At 44.8% G+C, this 19,278-nt stretch overlaps 1 protein-coding gene across 5 annotated transcripts in view; it reads right to left on the bottom strand.

The window, feature by feature from the left end:
- SCAP (SREBF chaperone) overlaps positions 1 to 19,278 on the bottom strand; it is a 68,443-nt gene that overhangs the window by 13,341 nt on the left and 35,824 nt on the right. For all 5 annotated transcript variants that reach the window (XM_080385759.1, XM_080385763.1, XM_080385762.1 and 2 more), the window contains exons 3-10: positions 18,867 to 18,996; positions 16,960 to 17,117; positions 13,011 to 13,231; positions 11,315 to 11,420; positions 10,110 to 10,282; positions 9,282 to 9,408; positions 4,587 to 4,699; positions 3,589 to 3,683 (exon numbers count right to left, since the gene is read on the bottom strand). In XM_080385759.1, the coding sequence (XP_080241885.1) occupies positions 3,589 to 3,683; positions 4,587 to 4,699; positions 9,282 to 9,408; positions 10,110 to 10,282; positions 11,315 to 11,420; positions 13,011 to 13,231; positions 16,960 to 17,117; positions 18,867 to 18,996 (1,123 nt within the window). The remainder of the gene's footprint in view (positions 1 to 3,588; positions 3,684 to 4,586; positions 4,700 to 9,281; positions 9,409 to 10,109; positions 10,283 to 11,314; positions 11,421 to 13,010; positions 13,232 to 16,959; positions 17,118 to 18,866; positions 18,997 to 19,278) is intronic.

Here is a 19,278-nt window from a genome sequence, read left to right as displayed (position 1 = left end):
TACCCTAATCCCCGTTACTGCCAAGCGCCATCCTCTCTCCCCCACTACATTCAAAACTTCCCAGCAACATAGAACTAAAATATTTTTGAGAGGCATCTGGCTCCCCTTGGAGGTACAAATTTCTGCCAGGACCCAAAAAGGATCTAGTAAACATGGAGAGCTCAAGAAAGCTGAACGTAAGCAGGAGTAAGAACCTTGGGCTAAACAACAGATTAAAGACTCTGGCCCTCACCTGCAGAACAGAGCTGGCAAACACCGGCTGCCTGCCTGCTGGTGCCTCAGGTGTGGCGTGCTCACTGCCTGCACACCAAGCCAGGGCACATCCACCTAAGAGGGGGAGGAGAGAGGCCACAGAGTTTCATTTCTTTTGTTCCCCTCCTTCCCATGTCTGCCTCAGCTTCTTGCATAAGGCTGGATGTCCATATCAGCACAGGGAAATGGAAAGGGAGAGCATGAAAGGCTATCCAAAACCTCTTAAACCCTGAAGCCTCCCCATCATGTCCAAACTGTTCAACATAAGCAATCAGCTGCTTGTTGTCGAAAAATCGGTGTGATATGAAGTGAGACTACCCATCAGGTCAGCTGCCCCTCCTGAAACCTCCCAGCAAGAGCAGCACAAAGCAGCAGGTTCCGATGGTTTTTTTTCTCTTTAGCCCCTTCCACAACATCTAGCAGGAGAGGGAAGCAGAGGGATGAAAACACAACGCAGGTTCCTCTCTCAAGGAGAAAACCAAAAGGAAATAACAGCCATCTGGAATGCACCCAGACCTCTGCAAACAGGCTCCACAAATGGCAGGCTCTGCATCGAGAGATACTGATTCTGTTAATACCTGCACTTGCTCCGCTTAGGGTCAGAGACATCTGACTCTGCGCTAGGCCTGGAAATCTAAAATCTTCTTACACTTGGATACCGCACACCCTATGGCAAACCCAAAGTGATCTCAGTGGGTGCAGGACCGGGGTATCGGTGTGTGAACTTCAGCACAGGGTAGTGGGTAAGGGGTGGGAAGCACAGGAGGAGCCCTTACAGCACGCAGCCCTGCAGCACCTCAGGACCAATGGTGATGCTGTGCCAGGGGAACAGGGCTCTGACCCACTGCAACGCAAGGCCAGTTCACGGCTGCTCACAGTTACAAGGGGTTTAAAGCGAACGCACAATTCTCATCTGAACCCAAACTCTATTTTAGGACAAGGAGAGCCACGGAAAACAGAAAATTCCCTTCTACTGAATGCGCTGCACTGCCAAGGGGAAACTGAGGAAAATGACAAGACCCATCACAGCCGCTGGGGCAGGTGAAGCCCTCTGCGCAGGAGCGCCTGGCTCCCCCGGCGCTGCCTCTGCCGGCCAGCACCTGACCGACCCAGCACTGCCCCGCTCCCCGGCAGCCCGGAGCAAAGGTCCCTGCCAGATTTACGCAGCCTGGCTCTCTTCCTGCCAGTGTCCTTGGACTCCGCAACGTGAGTGCAGCACTTATCTGTACAGTGTTCTTCATTCTCAGGGATGAAGACAAGGGGCAGCCAGCCCCCGCACAGCAGCCAGCAGACTTTAACAGACAGCATCCCTGCGAGAGCCCCCCTCCGGAGAGAGCAAGCATCCAAGGACAGAGAGGACTGCATGGAGCACAGAGAGTGGATGTCACCACATGTGTCAAAAATACTGCAACAAACAGGAGTACTTTAATTGCAGTAATATGGGGGTGTGGTGTGGTGTCCCTTTTTCCCATGGCTCTACTGACACTGTTACATGGCTCTGACCTGTCCCTTTCATCACACTCCTCCAGCTCCTGCCATCGGTGCACCCTGGCAAGCTCCTCGACAGCAGAGTACCACACGGAGCAAACTTCCCAGCGGTACCCAGACACCAGGGCTCCTGGCACCACACTCGCTCCACACATACTGTCAGGTTTCACTTTCTGAGGTCAAGCAGAGGCCAAAAGGTGCTAATACACCATACAAATGAGCCTAATTTAGACTCAAAGGGTGGATCATGCCAGCATTTGAGCTGAGCCATCTCTGCAGTAGGCTTCAAATAAAAAATATTAGGCCACAATAGGTAGCCGGCTGTAGCCTGGGGAATTCTACTGTAGCTCCTGTCTTGCTGCCCTCTTGCATATATAGAGAGAAGCTCAGGAACGGTGACGTTCAGCCTACAATGCTCCAGTCCAACCTGAACGTTTCATCTTCTTGGATTATAATACGTTCTAATCTGCAAACTCTACTGGTGAGCCCCCAGTGTTAAAGCAAGGGTACACACAACCCACCCCTCTTCATGCAGGTCACGCATGGCCAGTGAGCACCTAATGAGTGCCCAGAGCAGTCTCCAACTATGTAGATGCTGGGGTGCTCCTGCTTCGCTTGCTGACTGCGCCTGCTAGAAATTTCCAGAGACAACAGGCTGACACCTCTCTGAAGCCTGGCTGCAGAGGTGCTATGGAATTGGTGATGAAGATTTGTCTAGATGGTGCTTCTCTTCATGTAGCTCACCAGGAACAAGCCCTGCTTGGTCAAGGATCAGAAATCAAATGGGTCAGCTTCCTGGTAAAACTCTGCAAGCACAGTCCTGAGAAGAGGACTGTACAGCAGAGAAAGTAACACACTGTGAGGCAGAGGACCTTGATCTATTTTCAGTGCAACACAGACCCAATGACATGACCCCTGACAGATCATTCTACCTTGAGATTTTAGTTCACCCACGCATGGAACAGAGACAGTGCTATCTGTGGTTGTAAAAACCTACAGATTTCAGTCTGGTGAAAGAGCCCCAAATAGACTGTCCACCCTAATTCTTGAAGCAGATATTCCGCAGCAGGGTTTTGTTTTTAACTTCCATCCACTTATAAGGTGAATTAGCCAGCTCACAAAAGGGCACTTGAAGGTTGGAATAAAGGCATGCCCACAGCAAAGGCACTGGGCAGCGTTAAGTTCTGTGGTAGGAAGCTCATTTCCACAAACACAGGGAGCATGAATGGATGGGGGAGAGGGAAATGACTCCCTGCTCCAGCTCCTCCCAGGGCTGTTGCAGCAAAGCGAACAGCCCTGTGGTCCGGGGGTGACAGCCATCATGGCGAGTCAATGAGAGAGGCTCTCAAAACCCACACGTCCTCTGTGCACCTGTGCTCATCTGTGGTGCCGGCAACTGGAACAAGCAGGGTCTAAGCACCAGCAACTGGAAGAGGGACCACGGGGGCGCAGGAGCCCATGTGTCTGGGTCACCAGTGACTCAAGCTCATCGGAGTATGCATGTCAGGCTGCGATCACTAGTGACTACTGATGAGCAGGGGGAGTGGCCCGGGAGCCAGGGAGGGGTGTGTGTAAAGCAGCTGGGGAGAGCAAGGATGCAGCTACTGGATGAACTGAATGTGTAAGCCCAGCTACTGGAAGGATCCCAACTGGGGAGAATGGGAATCCAGGGGCAGCTGCTGGACAGAAGGCTAGCTCCTGAGGGATCCACATTGTATAGATGTACATATTTCCCATTAAAAGACTCCTAATCCAACCAGTCAGAGAGGAGCAGAATACTGCACGCTGCATTCCTGCAGTGCCTCCAAGCCTCTGTCCTGCAAACTCAGGCTGATCAGCCATACTCACCTGGATGGCTGGGACAAGGGTGAAATACCCAATCAAGATGATCCCAAGCTCTGTCGCCATATTCTTCATAATGGACCAGCTCTCATTGCTCAAGCCTGGAGAAAGGACATGCAAAGCCAGGTAAAAGGAGACTGTTCACTAGTGGACAGACATGAGCATAGCAAAAAGGAACTGATTTTCCTTCTTTAAAATTAGGCGTCTATAGATGACAGGCAAAAAAGGCACTTTCAGGCAAAAATTCATCTGACCTGTTTTGAATATTGAAGTCAAAGAACTGGGCTGTAGACTCCCAATGTCTTCATTAGCAGGATTATCATTAACTACAGAGGGAGCTCAGGATGACTTTCTCAGCTCACAAAACTCTCCCGATTTAAGCAGTCCGAGAGTACTGCACAGGGCAATACAGGGATTCAGAAGTGTAAAGGACCACTGAGTTTTGAGTCCTGTTTTCGATCCTGGATACAAACCACCTGTATTTTCAAAGCTAGGTAGATTTTTCTAACCATCACTCCAGAGTCTCTCTTCCCTGACTTTTAGAAACACCTTTTAAATTTGCAAACTCCCTTTATCCATGGTTTGTGCACACTGAAATCCTCATGCAGGGACAGAGTGTATACATAATAGAGAAGATAATTTTGTCACAGGCTCAGCAGAACTTCGTATGACCTGTGGACTGCACTTAGGATATTCATGACACAAAGACAAGGTGCTAAATAACTATACCAGGAGATAGAGCTCTCCCTTACTCGTGTTTTAAAACTTGTTTAGCTGATGCATCAGTCAACAATCTCAAAAAGCAGTGCCCACAGTTACAGGCTTATATTAGTTCTTGGAATTAACGAAAACAGTACAAAACGACTAATAGAATACAATTCACATTCAATACACACAGCTCTTGTTTCCTTCACAGAGCAGAATTAAGATGATTCCCCATCTCCCAGTCCTTGGGTTGCCCTAATTTGCTTTCCCTTAACAGTTTTCCAGAGCAAGCTGCATACCTTGGGCAATGCGTAGCTTCACTTCCAGGTCAACGGGCGTAGAGACAACCGACTTGGTGAGAACCAACACGTTCTCTAGGCCAATCACTACAACCAAGTACGGAAATATCTCTCTAGAGGAAACAGAACCAGAACTGAGAATAAGATCCTTGGTGAAAAAGAAGGGAAGAACAAATGTTAAGCAGCAAACACACATCCTAAAGTCAAGGTAACAAAACACTATCCAGTGCTCTTAGCTGAATCTCTTCTCATAAAATACTGCTCTATGATGAGGTAAGGGTTCTGTATTTCATAGGCCCTGGACAGATATTAATATTTTCGCAAAGCTGCGTGGTTTTCTGGAAAATGGCCACCGTAGACCACCACTAAACCAGTCTTAATGCTTCCCAGTTTGGGACAGTGCCCCTCTAAGAGTCTCTCCAGCATGTAGTACAAAGAGGTGCAAATCAAAAAGACAGGCTTCAAACACCACTGCAATAGACTCAGTAGGAATCAGTCAGCAAGAAAGCATTGCAACAAGAGGGTAGGGAGCATGTCCCATCATCAACAGTGAAAATTCTGATAAATCACAGCTAAGCGTTATATCATACAAAACCTTCCCAAAAAAATTCTCAAGGAAGAGCATGGACAGTGCCTGGTTTAGACACCCAGTGGGCACAAGCTTCCACACCTTGCAGTTGCTGTGAGCAATCCAGTCTCAGACAGCAAAGGAGACACATGAAGGAGCTTCTCTGTTTGGAGGAGATAAATTAACATGCATGGAGCTCTGTTCTCCAGTACTCCAGGCAGCTCAGAAGACACAACACTGAGAACAACATGAAATGTACCTATGTTTTGTGCATAAATAAATTCTGCCAGGGATGGTTTCTACCCAAGAGTCAAGAGAACACACTGAAATGGATCTGCCCTTCAGAATATGTGCATGCAGAAAAGACTACCCAAGGTCACCACCATGAATTTATCCAACTCTTTTTTTCACCCCTAAATTTTTTTCTCTCTTTTCAACTACCTGCAGTCCGGATCAGAGAGAAAAAAAGCTGTTCTGTGCCAGAACATGGTAAATAGCAAATCTCTTCATTTCCCTCCAGGTAAACTTAAGCAAAACCAGTAAAGCTTTCCCAGCAGAAGGGTAATGGATTTGTGCTGTGCTAGTATGTACGGGTCCAAAAGGAGAATGTGCGTGCATGTGCACACACCCCTTGGCACATCACTAACAGCCAAGAGGGGTAAACAACAGGGGTTCAGAAGAACACCACCTGCTTTCTGTCATTACCTGCCATAACCCCCAAGGACCACCCTCCCAAATGCTGTTTTTGATCGCCTATGGCCATCTGACATGGGCTTCAACAATGTTTGCACAGATGTAGCTGTCAGCAGCCTGTACCTTACAAGCTCAGCTGGGGAAAAACACTGCTAACTCAGCTACTTCATTCCAGTTGATTCCTTGAACAAATGGCAAGCTGAAACAGTAAGAGCTCCATTGAAAGCAAGACTACATAAAAAAACCCAAACCCCTAACTTCACGCACCCTTCTCCAGGTATCCTAACTAAATTTTAGCTCTAACAATTCTGCAATGCATTGGTCCCTTCACCTCCTGTTTTAAAGCTGTGCAGGCAGTGGACTTCCATAGTGAGTGAAAAAAAAATATAGATATAAGCCTCTCATGGGCCACTTCTTGTTAATGTCAAAGAATCCAAAATTTAGCAAGCACAACTCAGTCCTGCCTTTATGTAAAGCATTTTCAGTTCATAACCTGTGTCACTCCTCCAAGCAGTACTTTAGGACAGGAGACAGATGTGAGAAAAGCTCTTTGTAATCCTTAGGGATGGAAATCTCTAAATAAAGAGAATGTAGCAAACATGAGGGAGACCTCTGCTGCCCAGCACAGCAGTGTACCATCCTGCAGAGCATGTTATCTGCAAGGGCATGCTCTTGCAGAGTCCTTGCAGAGTCATGTCCTTATGCACAGTCCTGCAAGACAGGCAGGGGGTCTAGCACCATTTGCAGAAAAGCTGCAGTAAGCCTTCAGAAGGCAGTACAAATACAGAAAAGAAAATTCATAATTCTCTCATCAACTATGTCCTACTTAAACCGTAGCTTCTACTGCAGGAGATAATTAACTAATAGTCCCAGGTTATGAGTTTCAATAGTCCTTGACGAGTCAGCAGTTTTCATGTTAAATAACTGGCAGTTTAAATGCAACGAGACATCAGCTTTTCTTGAAGAGCAATGTGACTATGCAGGACAAACAAGCTGCTCATGCCCTGCAACTCCAAAGCCTAAGTTCATTTGTCCCCATTCAAAGCGAGGCAGATGGCAAGAGATCCTCATTGTATTTTCTGCCATACAGTGCCAAACACTGAGAAAGAGCTTACAAGAGGAAGAGCAGAGGGAGATGCCATTATCATATCCATCTACCGAAACATTTACACTTCACTTACTGCTTTGATGCCAGAAGGTGCTGCATCATAGCATGATCCAGCATCCCAGAGAGTCAAGAGAAACACTACTGTTAACTCATAAAGAAAACAGATCTTCTCTGACTCCATATATATTTCGGAACAGAAACAACCTCTGGTTTATCCAAAATGTCTGGAAGATTTACCAATTTATCACACCTAAAATGCAATTGTCCACATTTGAGCTAGTCAGTTTAGGTCTTTTTTGTATAGGTCACAGGGAGTAGTATCTTATTGTTTCAGATTGTGATTCCACTAACCTAGCTGAGATGCCAGCTTGTGGGTTGGTGCCTTGTGCTCTGGGCTCTAATCTAAAGACTCTCCCAGTCCACCAGCACAGAGGAATCCCACGTCTAGTGAACTCCTGGCACTCTCCTCAACTTCACTATTTATTCTTTCTTCTATCCTGCACAGATCTTGTCACCTATTTCCACTTAGTTTTCTTTCCTGTAAAGTAAGACTAATGCCTACCTCACCTATAATCATTTTGCTACATTATAAAAATTCAGTGATACTGGTTAAGATCCAGCACAGATATCCTATCTGTGGCAAGCAAACACTGACCTCTAAGCAGCAAAGCTTTATTTTAATATCTTACAAAAACCAGTGAGGGAAAAAGGCTTATCATAAATACAGGTACCGTTCAAAACGAATACACCCACATCTGGAAGCTCTGCTGTAAACAAAACAGACAAAAAAAGGCTGAAAGGCTGATCAAAGTTTAACCAGACTGCAGCCTAAGCTGGCCAAATCCTAGCATGCCGCCACTGGTATATGACACACCAAGAACACTCTGTTCCTACCGGGGAATCATGTAACTAGAGGGAAAGTGCTCTGGCAGGCACCAGGGAATCAGGAAAAGGTCACTCACCAAAAGTAAAAAAACCCTCAATGTCATCACACCCCATCACCACAGAATCCAAGGGTCTTCCACTTAATCAGACATAATCTATGAAGTACTGCAAGAATTAAGTTTCAACCCCACACAAAACTGTCCATGCAATCATTTAATAATTTCTAGAAATAAGGACTGAATTAACTCTTTCTATCCTGTAGGAGGAATAACTAGGTTAGTTTAGCCCTTCTGTGTGAAAACAGTAAGGGTGATAGCAAAGGCCTTGGTCATTGCACTAACCAAAACTGTTGCCTTGGATTCCTCCCACTTATCTGCATCCAAGTATCACCTTTTTTCTTGCATTAAAATCATACAACTCCCGGTGGATCCTATCGGGTTTATTTGTACAGCTCACAGAATAACACTGTGATGATCCACAATTAAAAGTTCCAAGACACCACAGCAGTAAAACCAGAAACAACACATATTTCGTTTTCTGAAGCCAATTATTCATAGCCCTTTTAGGCTTCTAGGAGAGGAATTCTTTCACTTGTCTCTGGCTTCTGGTAAACTATCACCAGCACTGAGGAGTCTTCCTCGTGGGTCAAGACTTTTCATTGTTCCTATGGTATATAGCTGCAAGGAGGAGATGGGAAGAAAATGGTAGATATTTCCTTAACTACTTAGGAAAGGGAACTGAAAATCAAAAGAACGATCCTGAACTGAACTTTGATTAACGAGTAATGGGTAGGTGAGGTGCCAGTTAGAGCATTCTCAGGGGTTTTCAGCTTGGCACAAGTACAATGCACGGCAGTAACCACATCAGAAATCCCAAATGCCAACTCTAACACATACAGGAACCCCAGTTAAGAGAAGAGCTGACAGCTATCAGCGGTGGGGGCAAAGTCACCCAGGTAGCCTCCCAAGCACAAATAAACAGGTCAGTTCTGCCACCTTTAAAGATTTTTCTGAGTAAATGTAATAAACCTCCATCAGCCAGAGAAACAGTAACAAGCCCTTCTGGATGCTATGACAAGTCACTGCAGGAGGAATGTATGTTGGAGCCTATGTAGCTGCCAGGAAATCAAGTTATGAATAAGACGTTGTCCCAACAACTCCCTTCTGCTTTAGGCAGAAAGAGCCAACAGCTAAGCAGTCAGGCATCCCCAGGAAGACTGAGACCCAGTCAGGGCAATCTGCTGGCCAGCAGAGACGCATGGCCCACATTCAGCCCAGGAGAGCATCTGATGGTGATTCTGCACAGCAGTGTGTAGAACAGTATCACATAAGCTTATTTGAAAAATACAAGGTCTTAAAGATTAAGCATTTCACAACTGTTTTCAAGTGATTTCACCTCCCTCTACCCTTCTTTAGGAAGAGGCTTTGTGATGGAAACATACCCTCCATTAAGAGTAGGTGTCAAACCAAACAGCGTGCACAGCCCAACGGACATGAGCAGTGAGCTGAGCACTGTCACGACTGCTGCCAGTGCCAGACCCCATTTCGACTTCACCATGTCAATCTTCCCTGAAAAACAGAATGCAAAATCTCAGTTACCAAGCAGAAGAAAATGACATATTAATAAAAAATTAAGAAGGGATCCTCATCCTGACTTGTACCAGCGGGTAGCTTAATAGCCTGCAACCCAGAAGTCATGGTAGTTCAGTCTCAGTGTCTGAGATGCAGCTCCCAGCTCCTCCCAGTAGGTACGAGGTACTGTAACAAGGGTGGGACAGAGGCTAATGCACGGCCTGGAGCTCCCAACTAGTTCCAGTACAGCACTGTTGAAGCATGAAAAAAGGAACAAATGTGGCTAGTAAGGTCTAAAACCACCAGCTCAGAACATGTATTTGACCTGTCTGACAACAAATTCATCTCTATAAACTGGAAAAAATGTCATTAGTATGGCATTTTACAGCTGCCCAAGACAGCAAACACCTCAAAATACATCACAAGGAATAACACCACACTGGCTAAGAGGGACAAATTAGCCAAAGTCACATAAACAGGACTACTAATTCTCTACATGACAGTTCAGGGTAAAATTTCACCAACACCTTTCCTGCTGGAACAGGAGGGAACTGCAGTGCTATGGACAGGAGTCTCTCTTATCCGCAGCCAGGGAAAGGGCACCGCACCACTGACCCCTTACATATATTCAGCTGGCAGGTGTACAGGTGACTTATTAGCTTGCTCTCCCCTCAAGGCTCTCCACCCCACAAACCTACGTGTGGAGAAGTAGATGTAAGCGAAGAGTATAATGTAGGTGGTGACGAGGGGTATCAGCTCAGCAATGCCAATCTCTTCCTTGAAGTGGACATGAACAATGTTCTCTTCTCGCAGTGTGCAGTTAGGGCTGGGATGCAGCAGCTTGAGGCGAGAGCGGAGGCTGCTGAGGAACCTGAGGTGAGAAGCAAGCAGGAGGATGTCACTTAACACTGTACCCAGCAACCAGCACACAGTTCCAAGGAGGAGCTCAGTGGGTACAGAGCAGGTAGGAAGAAACTCCATAGGTCCACACAGACTTCACACAAAAACACTGTTCTCCCTAGGCCTGACTCCTAAGTCTGCTCCTCTGTAGACCAAACTACATCTGTCACATACGTACTGTGGCAATCTCACAGACCTTGATTTCTACGAAGATTCAAAGACAGCTGTGAAGACTCAGCAAAACTGTTTAAAGCAAAGGCTCATCATCCAAAATCTTGGCCCTGGGGGGAACAGAGCATGCTGTAGTCTCAAACATCCCCTGAATTTTACATAAGGATATCTGATGAAAGGTGCTACTGACAGTCCTTGAGGCTGAAGGGTGCCTGCATGGGCAGCAGCAGAGCAAGTTTCAACTACTGTGCTGCCAATTCTGTCCTACGCATCCCTTGGGGAATTCTGTGCAGCACTGCGCAGAGCATTTAGCCCTCAGATCCACTCAATCCAAGCCAGCTTTGCCAGCAGTGCCAAAGGGGTTTCACAGTTTGTACCAGCTGAATTAGTGCTTACTGGAAAGCAAACAACTCTGTACCAGGAACTGGGTCAAAACAGACCTACTGGGCCTTGGCCGCAACAATGGCAGCTCTGTGTGCAGATGCTCTGATGAAGCCATCATCAGAGGAACTCCCATTGGCAGCTTTGGTTATTATATATATATATATGTGTATATATATATATATATATATATATACACACACACACTTCTTTAAAGAAAAACTGAGAACTGATAGTATTTTATTTCCTTAAAACACAGCAAGTTTTCTCCGAAAAACAGCAACTTGTTTTTCCACAGCACATTCAGAAGATCCTAACATACTCTATAACACACAAGAAAATGGAGATCAAAGCAGAATATAACAATAATCAGAGCAGAGAAAACAGCAAACTTGCCAAGAACTGAACAAGGGATCCCTAACACAGAACTAGCACAGCTAAAGCTCCTTACCTGGAATCATATCGCTGGAGACCCAGTGTGACAGTGTATGATACCACTCGCTTCCTATTATAGAGGTTCACCCCGCTGTACTTCCCAGGGAGTCCAAACAACAGATCTGCAAAACCACAGTATGAATGAAACATTAGGATAACAACAAATAAACAAAAAAGATGGGATACAGGAGGTGTTCATTGTGAAGAATGCCAAATGCCGAATGTTCTTATAGGAAGTGCTTTCTCAGTGCTCTGGTGAGACCTTATTAATGTGGATAAATATTTTATGCAGGAGAGTAAAGCAGCAGCATCTCTTCTCAAGGGTGCCCACTGATGGGACAAGAGGCAATGGGCACAAATGAAAACACAGGAAATTCTCTTTAAATGCAAGAAAAATCTTCCTTCCTGTGGGGAAGTTGTCTGTCATCTTCCTCCTGACTGGGCAGTCTGCAGCAGACAAGGTTTGCCCTCTAACCCTAACTCATAAGCTTTCAACTAGCTCTCTTGCTCCTAAGCCAAGGTCCACATGTGCCCGCTGCTCACTCACACAAAGGACAACTCCTCGCCCTCCCGGCATGTCCTTCCTGAAAAGCCTACCTACAGCAGCATTCCAGTATTGCGAACTACCCCACACCACCTCTGTCAGCTGGCTGAGGTTGTAGCCCTCCAACTGCACACATTTCCAATTCCTCCTCTTCGCTCCCCACGCTCTGTGTGTTAGCATGCAGGCACATCAAGTGGGCACCCAATCCATCCTTCAAAAGAGAAGACTGGCATCATCTTTAAGGATGAAGCCAAAAAAACCTTGGATGCTTGTTTTTTGTGCATGTCAGTGTGTGATTTGAACCAGAGGTTCCAGGAAGACTTCGCATTGTAAAGGACTATTTAATGTCTCCACTGTTTAAACTTGCGCGCTAAAATGCAGACCTACAAAAAACCACCCACAATGAGAACACTGTCACTGTTCTCAGGATCTCCCAGGATACTGTGGATCACTATCTCGTTTGTGAATGAGTTCTCAAAGAGCGGCTCCATGCGTCCAAACCACAGCGTGCATGCACTCTGGATGTTCAAAAAACAACCTTTAAAACAACTTCCTTTAGGGTTACGAAACCACTTTTCAGACATGACACATGACAGGCTTTCTGAGATCTATAAAGTTCCTTTAAAACCAAAGGAACAGCACTTTCTCTGGCCTTATGGAACCACTAAACAGTATGATCCCAGACACAGCCAGAGGTGTTTTTTTTTAATTAAGAGAGAAAAATACTTTCATAATATCCAGTGTCAGCTTGGGCTATATGCAAGGAGCTATCAGTGAATGCACAAGAGGCCACAGGATGAATGTTCATTTATCTGTGACAATGAGGCAGTCTTTGAGTACAACACACAGCAGCATGACAGAAAAAGACAGAGCATATGTAGAATAAGGGGAACAAAAAGACTTAGACAAGTTACCCGCTATTTTTACACCTACAGAAAGGAGCCTGAGTGAATTCATTCACTTTCCACAAATAAGAGAACTGGGGTCAAATACAGATATAAAATGAGAAACGACATATATTTGGTAGCTTTGCTTCAGATGCTGTGAGTAACAAAATGCCACCCAATTTGGTAATATTGCCCATCTAGATGTTGCAGATACCAAGGACAAAACAGCGATGCAAGCTGTAGGCATTCATCACAGCTTCTCTGGCACTCCATTGTTTTACCTTTGAGAGTAGCTGATGTTTGTAATGTCTTTGGTTCATGCTGGTGGATGGTTTTGATAATATCCGGGTCAGCATTAAATCGCTCTCGGTCATTCTGCCAGAAGTTCCCTGGAGACAGTAAGAGGCAGCCGTGTTCGGGGAGCAGATTCCGCAGCTTCTTGAGGCCAGGCAGAAGATCTGTTACCTGAAGGCAAACTTCCTCCAAGCTTTTGACACCAGAACTGAAACACAAATGTTAGACACTGCCGTGTGTGTTGCAGCTCTCACCAACAAAAGGCAAAGGTGCCAAGATGAATACCCCAAGGACCTGCAATCACCATGTTACTGCCTTTGTTCTTTATAACCAAGGATCGAGAGCCTCGGGCCATAGAGCAGGATCCCACTGCAATGGGTGTACAGACTCCAGAACCCCACTGCCATTTCTCTGCATACTGTCTGGCCACCCAGCTTTCACTCTTTGCCCATCTTGGGTGCCTCAATTTTCAGTTCCGCATTTAAGATACCCCCAGTTGACAAAATAAACTGTCTCCCTGGAATTCTTCAAAGACCTTAAACTCCTCTGCATACCTCTTTCCACATTGGCGTTGGGACATCTTACAGAAATCTTTATTAGCCTTCCTGAGGTGGCATATTTAAGGTGTACAGAGTGCTCTAAGATGTACAAAGGATTTGATATCAGCAGCTGTGCAAAATGTTTTCAGAATTCCTCTGCATTGTATGGAACAGAAAAAGCCTTACAGGTTCAGAAGTTAATAGAGGTGTAACTGGTATGAACTGGAACTTGTGTTTGTTCCCCAACTTCATTTTAACACAATTACATAATCCTTATCAGCTAGTAAAGAAGCAAGACTCAACTTGGGCTCACAACGGGATCTGATTGCGAAGGTTTAGTGCCCAAACCTGCCAGTGCGCTCTTTGGCTAGACAAGAAAGAGCTGCTGGTCCAGAGGAGAACAATTCCCTCAGCATGAGTTGGGCGACTGGTGGGATCTGCACAGGATGGGTATATTTAACAAAGGCTACGTTAAGACACAAGAGACCAGTCTTCCCTGGCTCCAGCCTCACAGATTACAGAGAAGGTGGCTCCAGAAGACAGGTAAAATGCCTTCTCTAGAGGAGTTTTTTTTCTATAATGACTACAAAGAGCAAACATGGAAACCAACCAACGATGATTTGAGCTATGTCTTTGTGAAAACTCCCTCCAGAATCTATACCCTGTCACCACATGGTGAGATACCTAGGAATGTCACAGCTATCAAAAGAAAATACTAGAAAACATGCTCAAAAATACTGTGTTTACAGGAATAAAAGCTTTCTGAAAGATAATTTAAAGGAACTGATGCAGTGATGCTTCCGATAATAGCTCCAGGAAGAGTAAGACAGCTCTTCTTTTGTATTTCAGCTTTACCCAACTCTGAAACAGAACAGTGATGACAGTTTATACTGCAGATAAGCCTATGTACAGTCATTTCTGAAGCAAACACACGCAGCTAACATCCCTACTAGTAGGTTGTGGAAGCAGTGAGACCAAAAAACATGAACTGAAGCAAACTACAAATTTCAGGTCACTTCTGGCTTTTTACTAATGATGACTGCTCAAAGTTGTTAAGCCCTCGCCTTGTGTTTCCCATCCAGTTATCAATAATCTTCAGCTCCTTATGTACTTTAGTATAAAAGAAGGCCTTTTTTCATATTAAGAAAATCAGTTGCACTTAACTTTGATACTGAAAAAAGCAACTGACAACAAGGAACTTCATAATGACTTTTAAGATACCTTCACTATTTGTCTCAGAGTTAGATATTTCCTGAAATATCCAAGTCTGTCACCAAAATGGGAGCTCTTATCCCAAGGTTTCAGTCTAAGTGCTTAAGTCTTTTCCTTCTGGTGGCTATGTAAGATTAATTTTGCTTCCACGCTGCATTGCTGTTCATCAAGGGCAACACCAAGGGGAGATAATGAGAAGACAACAGACTCTCTGGGAGCAAGTTGTTTCTAACTTGTAATTGGCAACTACATACAGATTACTATCAAAAGTCACACATATGATAAAGGAGAAGACAGACTGAAAACACAGAAAGAATGTCAGTGCCAAGGCTTTGTGAGCTGGTAAGGAAGAGCTCCAAATTTAACAGCATAAACGGCATTTCTAAAAAATGACCACAGAGAAAGCAGACAGCTAGCTTGCAAGGAATGGTTTAAAACAAAGGACAAATCACCAGGAAAAGTAGTAAAGCAGACACTCAAAAATGAAGCAATGAAGAACACTGTCAAGGAAATATGAATAAACAGTAAATCTTCCCTACCCATGTGAGTTAGGGGACAAAGAATAAAGCAAGCTCCTGGCTGAAAAGCTAGGAGATGATCAGACTCTAATCCCACCATTTTTCACCACACTTGGCCTGTTCTCAGCATCATTATTCCCACTGAACACAGAGAGACAAGTAAGAAAGCCTTTTGGTCCTTAGAAAGTAAACACAGCCAAGAATCTGACCACAGATAAAAACTCAGAACTTGAAGGAAAACTTATTTCAAAAAAACTCAGAGGCAAATTAATGTGTGTAAAATGCATTCTTGGTTTACAAAGAGAGAATATGCCAAACTAATCTGAGCTGTCTTTTCTTTAAAATGCCTGACTTCTTGGATGGGGAAAGCACAGCAGATCTCATCTACTGGGGCCTCAAAGCTTTTGATGCAGCACCACACAGAAAATGCTTTAGTTCAATTCACAGGAAAGACACAAAAGTTAGCACAAAAATCGTGATGCAGTAAAGAACTAGGTTATGAGGGAAACGGTCATGTAGCTGCTGAAAGGAGAACCACCAGTATCAAGGAAAACAAAGTGGAATTTGTCACAGATAGTTCAGAGAACCAGGGTTTTTATTTTTTTTAAAATAACCCTGGAATAAGATATGGGGACATCTGCCAACAACACAAAATAGAGAAACACTGTTAATACAGAAAAGGAACAGAGTATCTGAGATGGATGATGCGAGGGCTGGAATAAATTTAATCCCCTTTCTATTAACAGTACAAATTACAAGATCATGCACTTGGGGACTAAAAACAGTTTCTGCTATAAGGCAGGAGCTCATCAGCTGGAAATGACAGAGCAGGACATGGGAGACATTAATCAATCACTTCATAATGTGTGAAATTGATGTGACTGGCCATGAAAAAGGGACCTGCAATCTCACTGTATTTCAGGAGGGGCATTTCCACAGAAAATAACACACAGATGAGACTTCTCTGAGAATACTGTCTACAGTTCTCGTCTCCCACATTCAGGAAGGAAACGCTAACAGTGCCAAGAGGAGGAACCAGGATGACAAACTGAATACAGAGCTGTCTTACCAGGGTAAGCCAAGAGTTTCATATGTTTAGCTTAACAAACAAGGATTTGGGGTGGGGAGCATGAGTTGTCCCTGTAAATATCTGGAAGCAGAAGAAAACTGATTTTGTACAAAGACTGTGTCAGGACAAAAAAAAAGCAGGTATAAACTGGTCCTAAATAGAGCCAAAGTGAAAAATCAGAAGAAAGTTCCTGACCACCTGAAATTCTAGATCTTCACAGCAGGCACAGTAGGGTCAAATGAACTTGCTTTAATATGAAGCTTGCACACTTAGTGGTGTCATATAATCCCTTCTTATCTCCTGTAACGGGTATAACCTTGGAAGCTTCCAGACCCCTCTGCCTAGGACTCTGACTGGAAGGTTCCTGACAATTTTAGGTGGCTAGAGGAAAGGCAAGTTCTCCAGCACAAAAGGCAAACAGCTCTAAGCACTGGATGGATATGATATCACTTGTTAGCAGTAACATCTCTTTTTTTTATTTTGAGAATCTTACAAAATTAAAGCTAATAATCAGACTTATGTGTGGTAATTTAGAAGCTAGGTGTGTACAACAGTGGCCAGTCTGCCTTCTACACAAACTTCAACAAACAGTAATTACCTGTCTCTCAGGGCATGGTTTCTGATCTCCTCCACTAGCTGGAAGACGCGGGAGAGGGGTGAACGAAATACATCAACAGCAAGGAAGTTCTTCTGCCATGGGGAGACTGTAGCTTTCACAAAGATCTGCTGAATGTAGGCCACGGGAGCACCAACATACTGTGGGGAAAACGAGAGGGAGAATGAAAACACACAGTGAGTGGGAAGCTGCTTAGCAGAATTAGACCACAGCTTGGCAACCTTTCAGGAAGGGGTTTGCCAGCCTATATTTTCCTTTCCCAAATTAGAGGTGAAACATGACAGTACCAACCTCGCAAGAACAAAAAGAGTCTGTTTCTCAAAAAGGCAAAATGCCACTGACCATTTTGGCATCAGTCCATTGCACTTCTTTGTGAGGCAGAGGCTCCCAGCTCCTGCTGAATTTGGTACTGGGATGAAAGGCAGGAGCAGGGACTCACTGCCTCTCACAACACTGCAGATCCCCCAGCCTGTGCTGATTCTGCTGGGTGCCGTTTGAATCTTCCTGGTCTCTGTACCCAGGCTGCTGACCCTGCTCTGGGGACTGCAGCACCAACGTGCTGTGGCAGCCAGAACTTTTGTGCTCTATTAGCTGAACTATGCAACAAAGCAGAAGGGAAGATTTAATCAGCCAGCAGCAGCCTGAGTTAACAGCATAGTGCAAAAAGCTCTCAGTGGCACCAGGGAGCGTAGAAGGCAGCAAATTATTTCACTCACAGTGAGAAGAGCACACAAGCAGAGAGAGCAGATTGCTGGAGGCATCAAAAGCATTAAGCCAACAGGTAACTTCTATTTAAGAGACACCCCGGAATGAAAAAGAACAATGCAGGTTACAAAGGATGATTTTAGAATTGTTTCCTGATTTCCTGGACTAGGTTACTAGCCTTCTTCGGAAACATCAGGACTCCCCAGTTTGCTCATGCAGAAGAAAATTAATTTCTTACCCTTAACATAAGGACATAAGTCTCACTTACCTGCACGATACATACCAGTCAATTAAAAAAACCTCAAAACAAAAAAACCCCTCACTTTTAGATTACGCTCAATTCACTAGGTTCTTCAAGCATCCCTACACCCTGTAGACCAGACTGTAATAGCTAGCTCCACAGAGAGTGTCTTTGGCAGCCCAAATTAAAATTCAAACAAAACCCACTTGATTGTGACCTTAAGAAAAAAGCCTGTGTCTTGAAGGTGAAGCCTAGACTACCTACACCATCAGAAAAAACCCTGGTAGATGCAGTATTTTTGAAGCCAAAGGAGAAAAAATTGCAAGAGCTGAGGAGCTGGACAGTCTGCCTTCCACCTCCAGGGCAGACAGACATTCCTACTCTGACAGCTAGTTACTGATCTTTGAAGCTGGCTGATAGCCAGAATCCAGATCCTTTCAGAGAGAACCACCACCATAATTATTGGTAGCATCTCTGCAAACAGTTACAGCAGTAAAGGCTCATCAAACCCTATCCTCACCCTTCAGAGAAGGCCAAGGGCAGGAATGTGAAGCAGGGTCAGTAGGAGGCTTGTCCTCCTGCTCTAGGGAAAATGCATGCCTTCATATGATATTAGGAAATTGGGGGCCGTTATCCCAGAACCCATCGTTAAACTTATTTAAAACCTAATAATGCTTTAAAAAGTGTACTATTTACCTTAGGTACAATTACCTTTGAAAAATAGGCTCTTAACCAGCATTTCAGAGCTTTTAACTCTCCCAAATGCCTAGCATCCATTTTTCTGACAAAGCAATACAAGACAAATAAAGCCTAAACTTAGCAGTTACACAAAGCACCACCTCCCCACAAATATTTTCCATTGATTACAGTAACGTGCAGGTGGATGGCTCACCCCCTCATCGACCCCCTCCAGCACACCCCACCCCTAGAGCGCAAGACTCACCCAGTCGGGACGCTCACTGAGATCCCCCTGCTGCAGACTCAAGTCTGGAGAGGGCGGTGAGTAATCCTTCACAGGGGTGCTGTACTCCACAGGTCCTGTTCCAGGCAGTGGCAGCTTCAGCAGTGGGTAACTATGGTTAAGACATAATTAAAAAATATTATGCTTTTATTATTTTTTTTTTGTTAAATTAGGCTTTTATACAGAAGGGCTCAAAAAATGAATGGGCCATGAAAAATGAGCTTGCTCCAGCATAAGCTGAACTCCGCAGGACAGGAGACACAGCTGCAATACAAGAAGGCATTAGCTTTCATATGAACTGTTTGATGTGTTTCAGCAACACAAGAGGTAACTTGGTCTTCCTCCTTTGGAAAGGGATAGCTAAAAGTTCCAGAAGAAAAAGAAGGGAAATTCT

This window comes from Falco punctatus, assembly GCF_963210335.1.
Source record: "Falco punctatus genome assembly, chromosome: 4".
Lineage (NCBI taxonomy): Eukaryota > Metazoa > Chordata > Aves > Falconiformes > Falconidae > Falco > Falco punctatus.
This window is presented reverse-complemented; position numbering and strand designations above follow the sequence as displayed.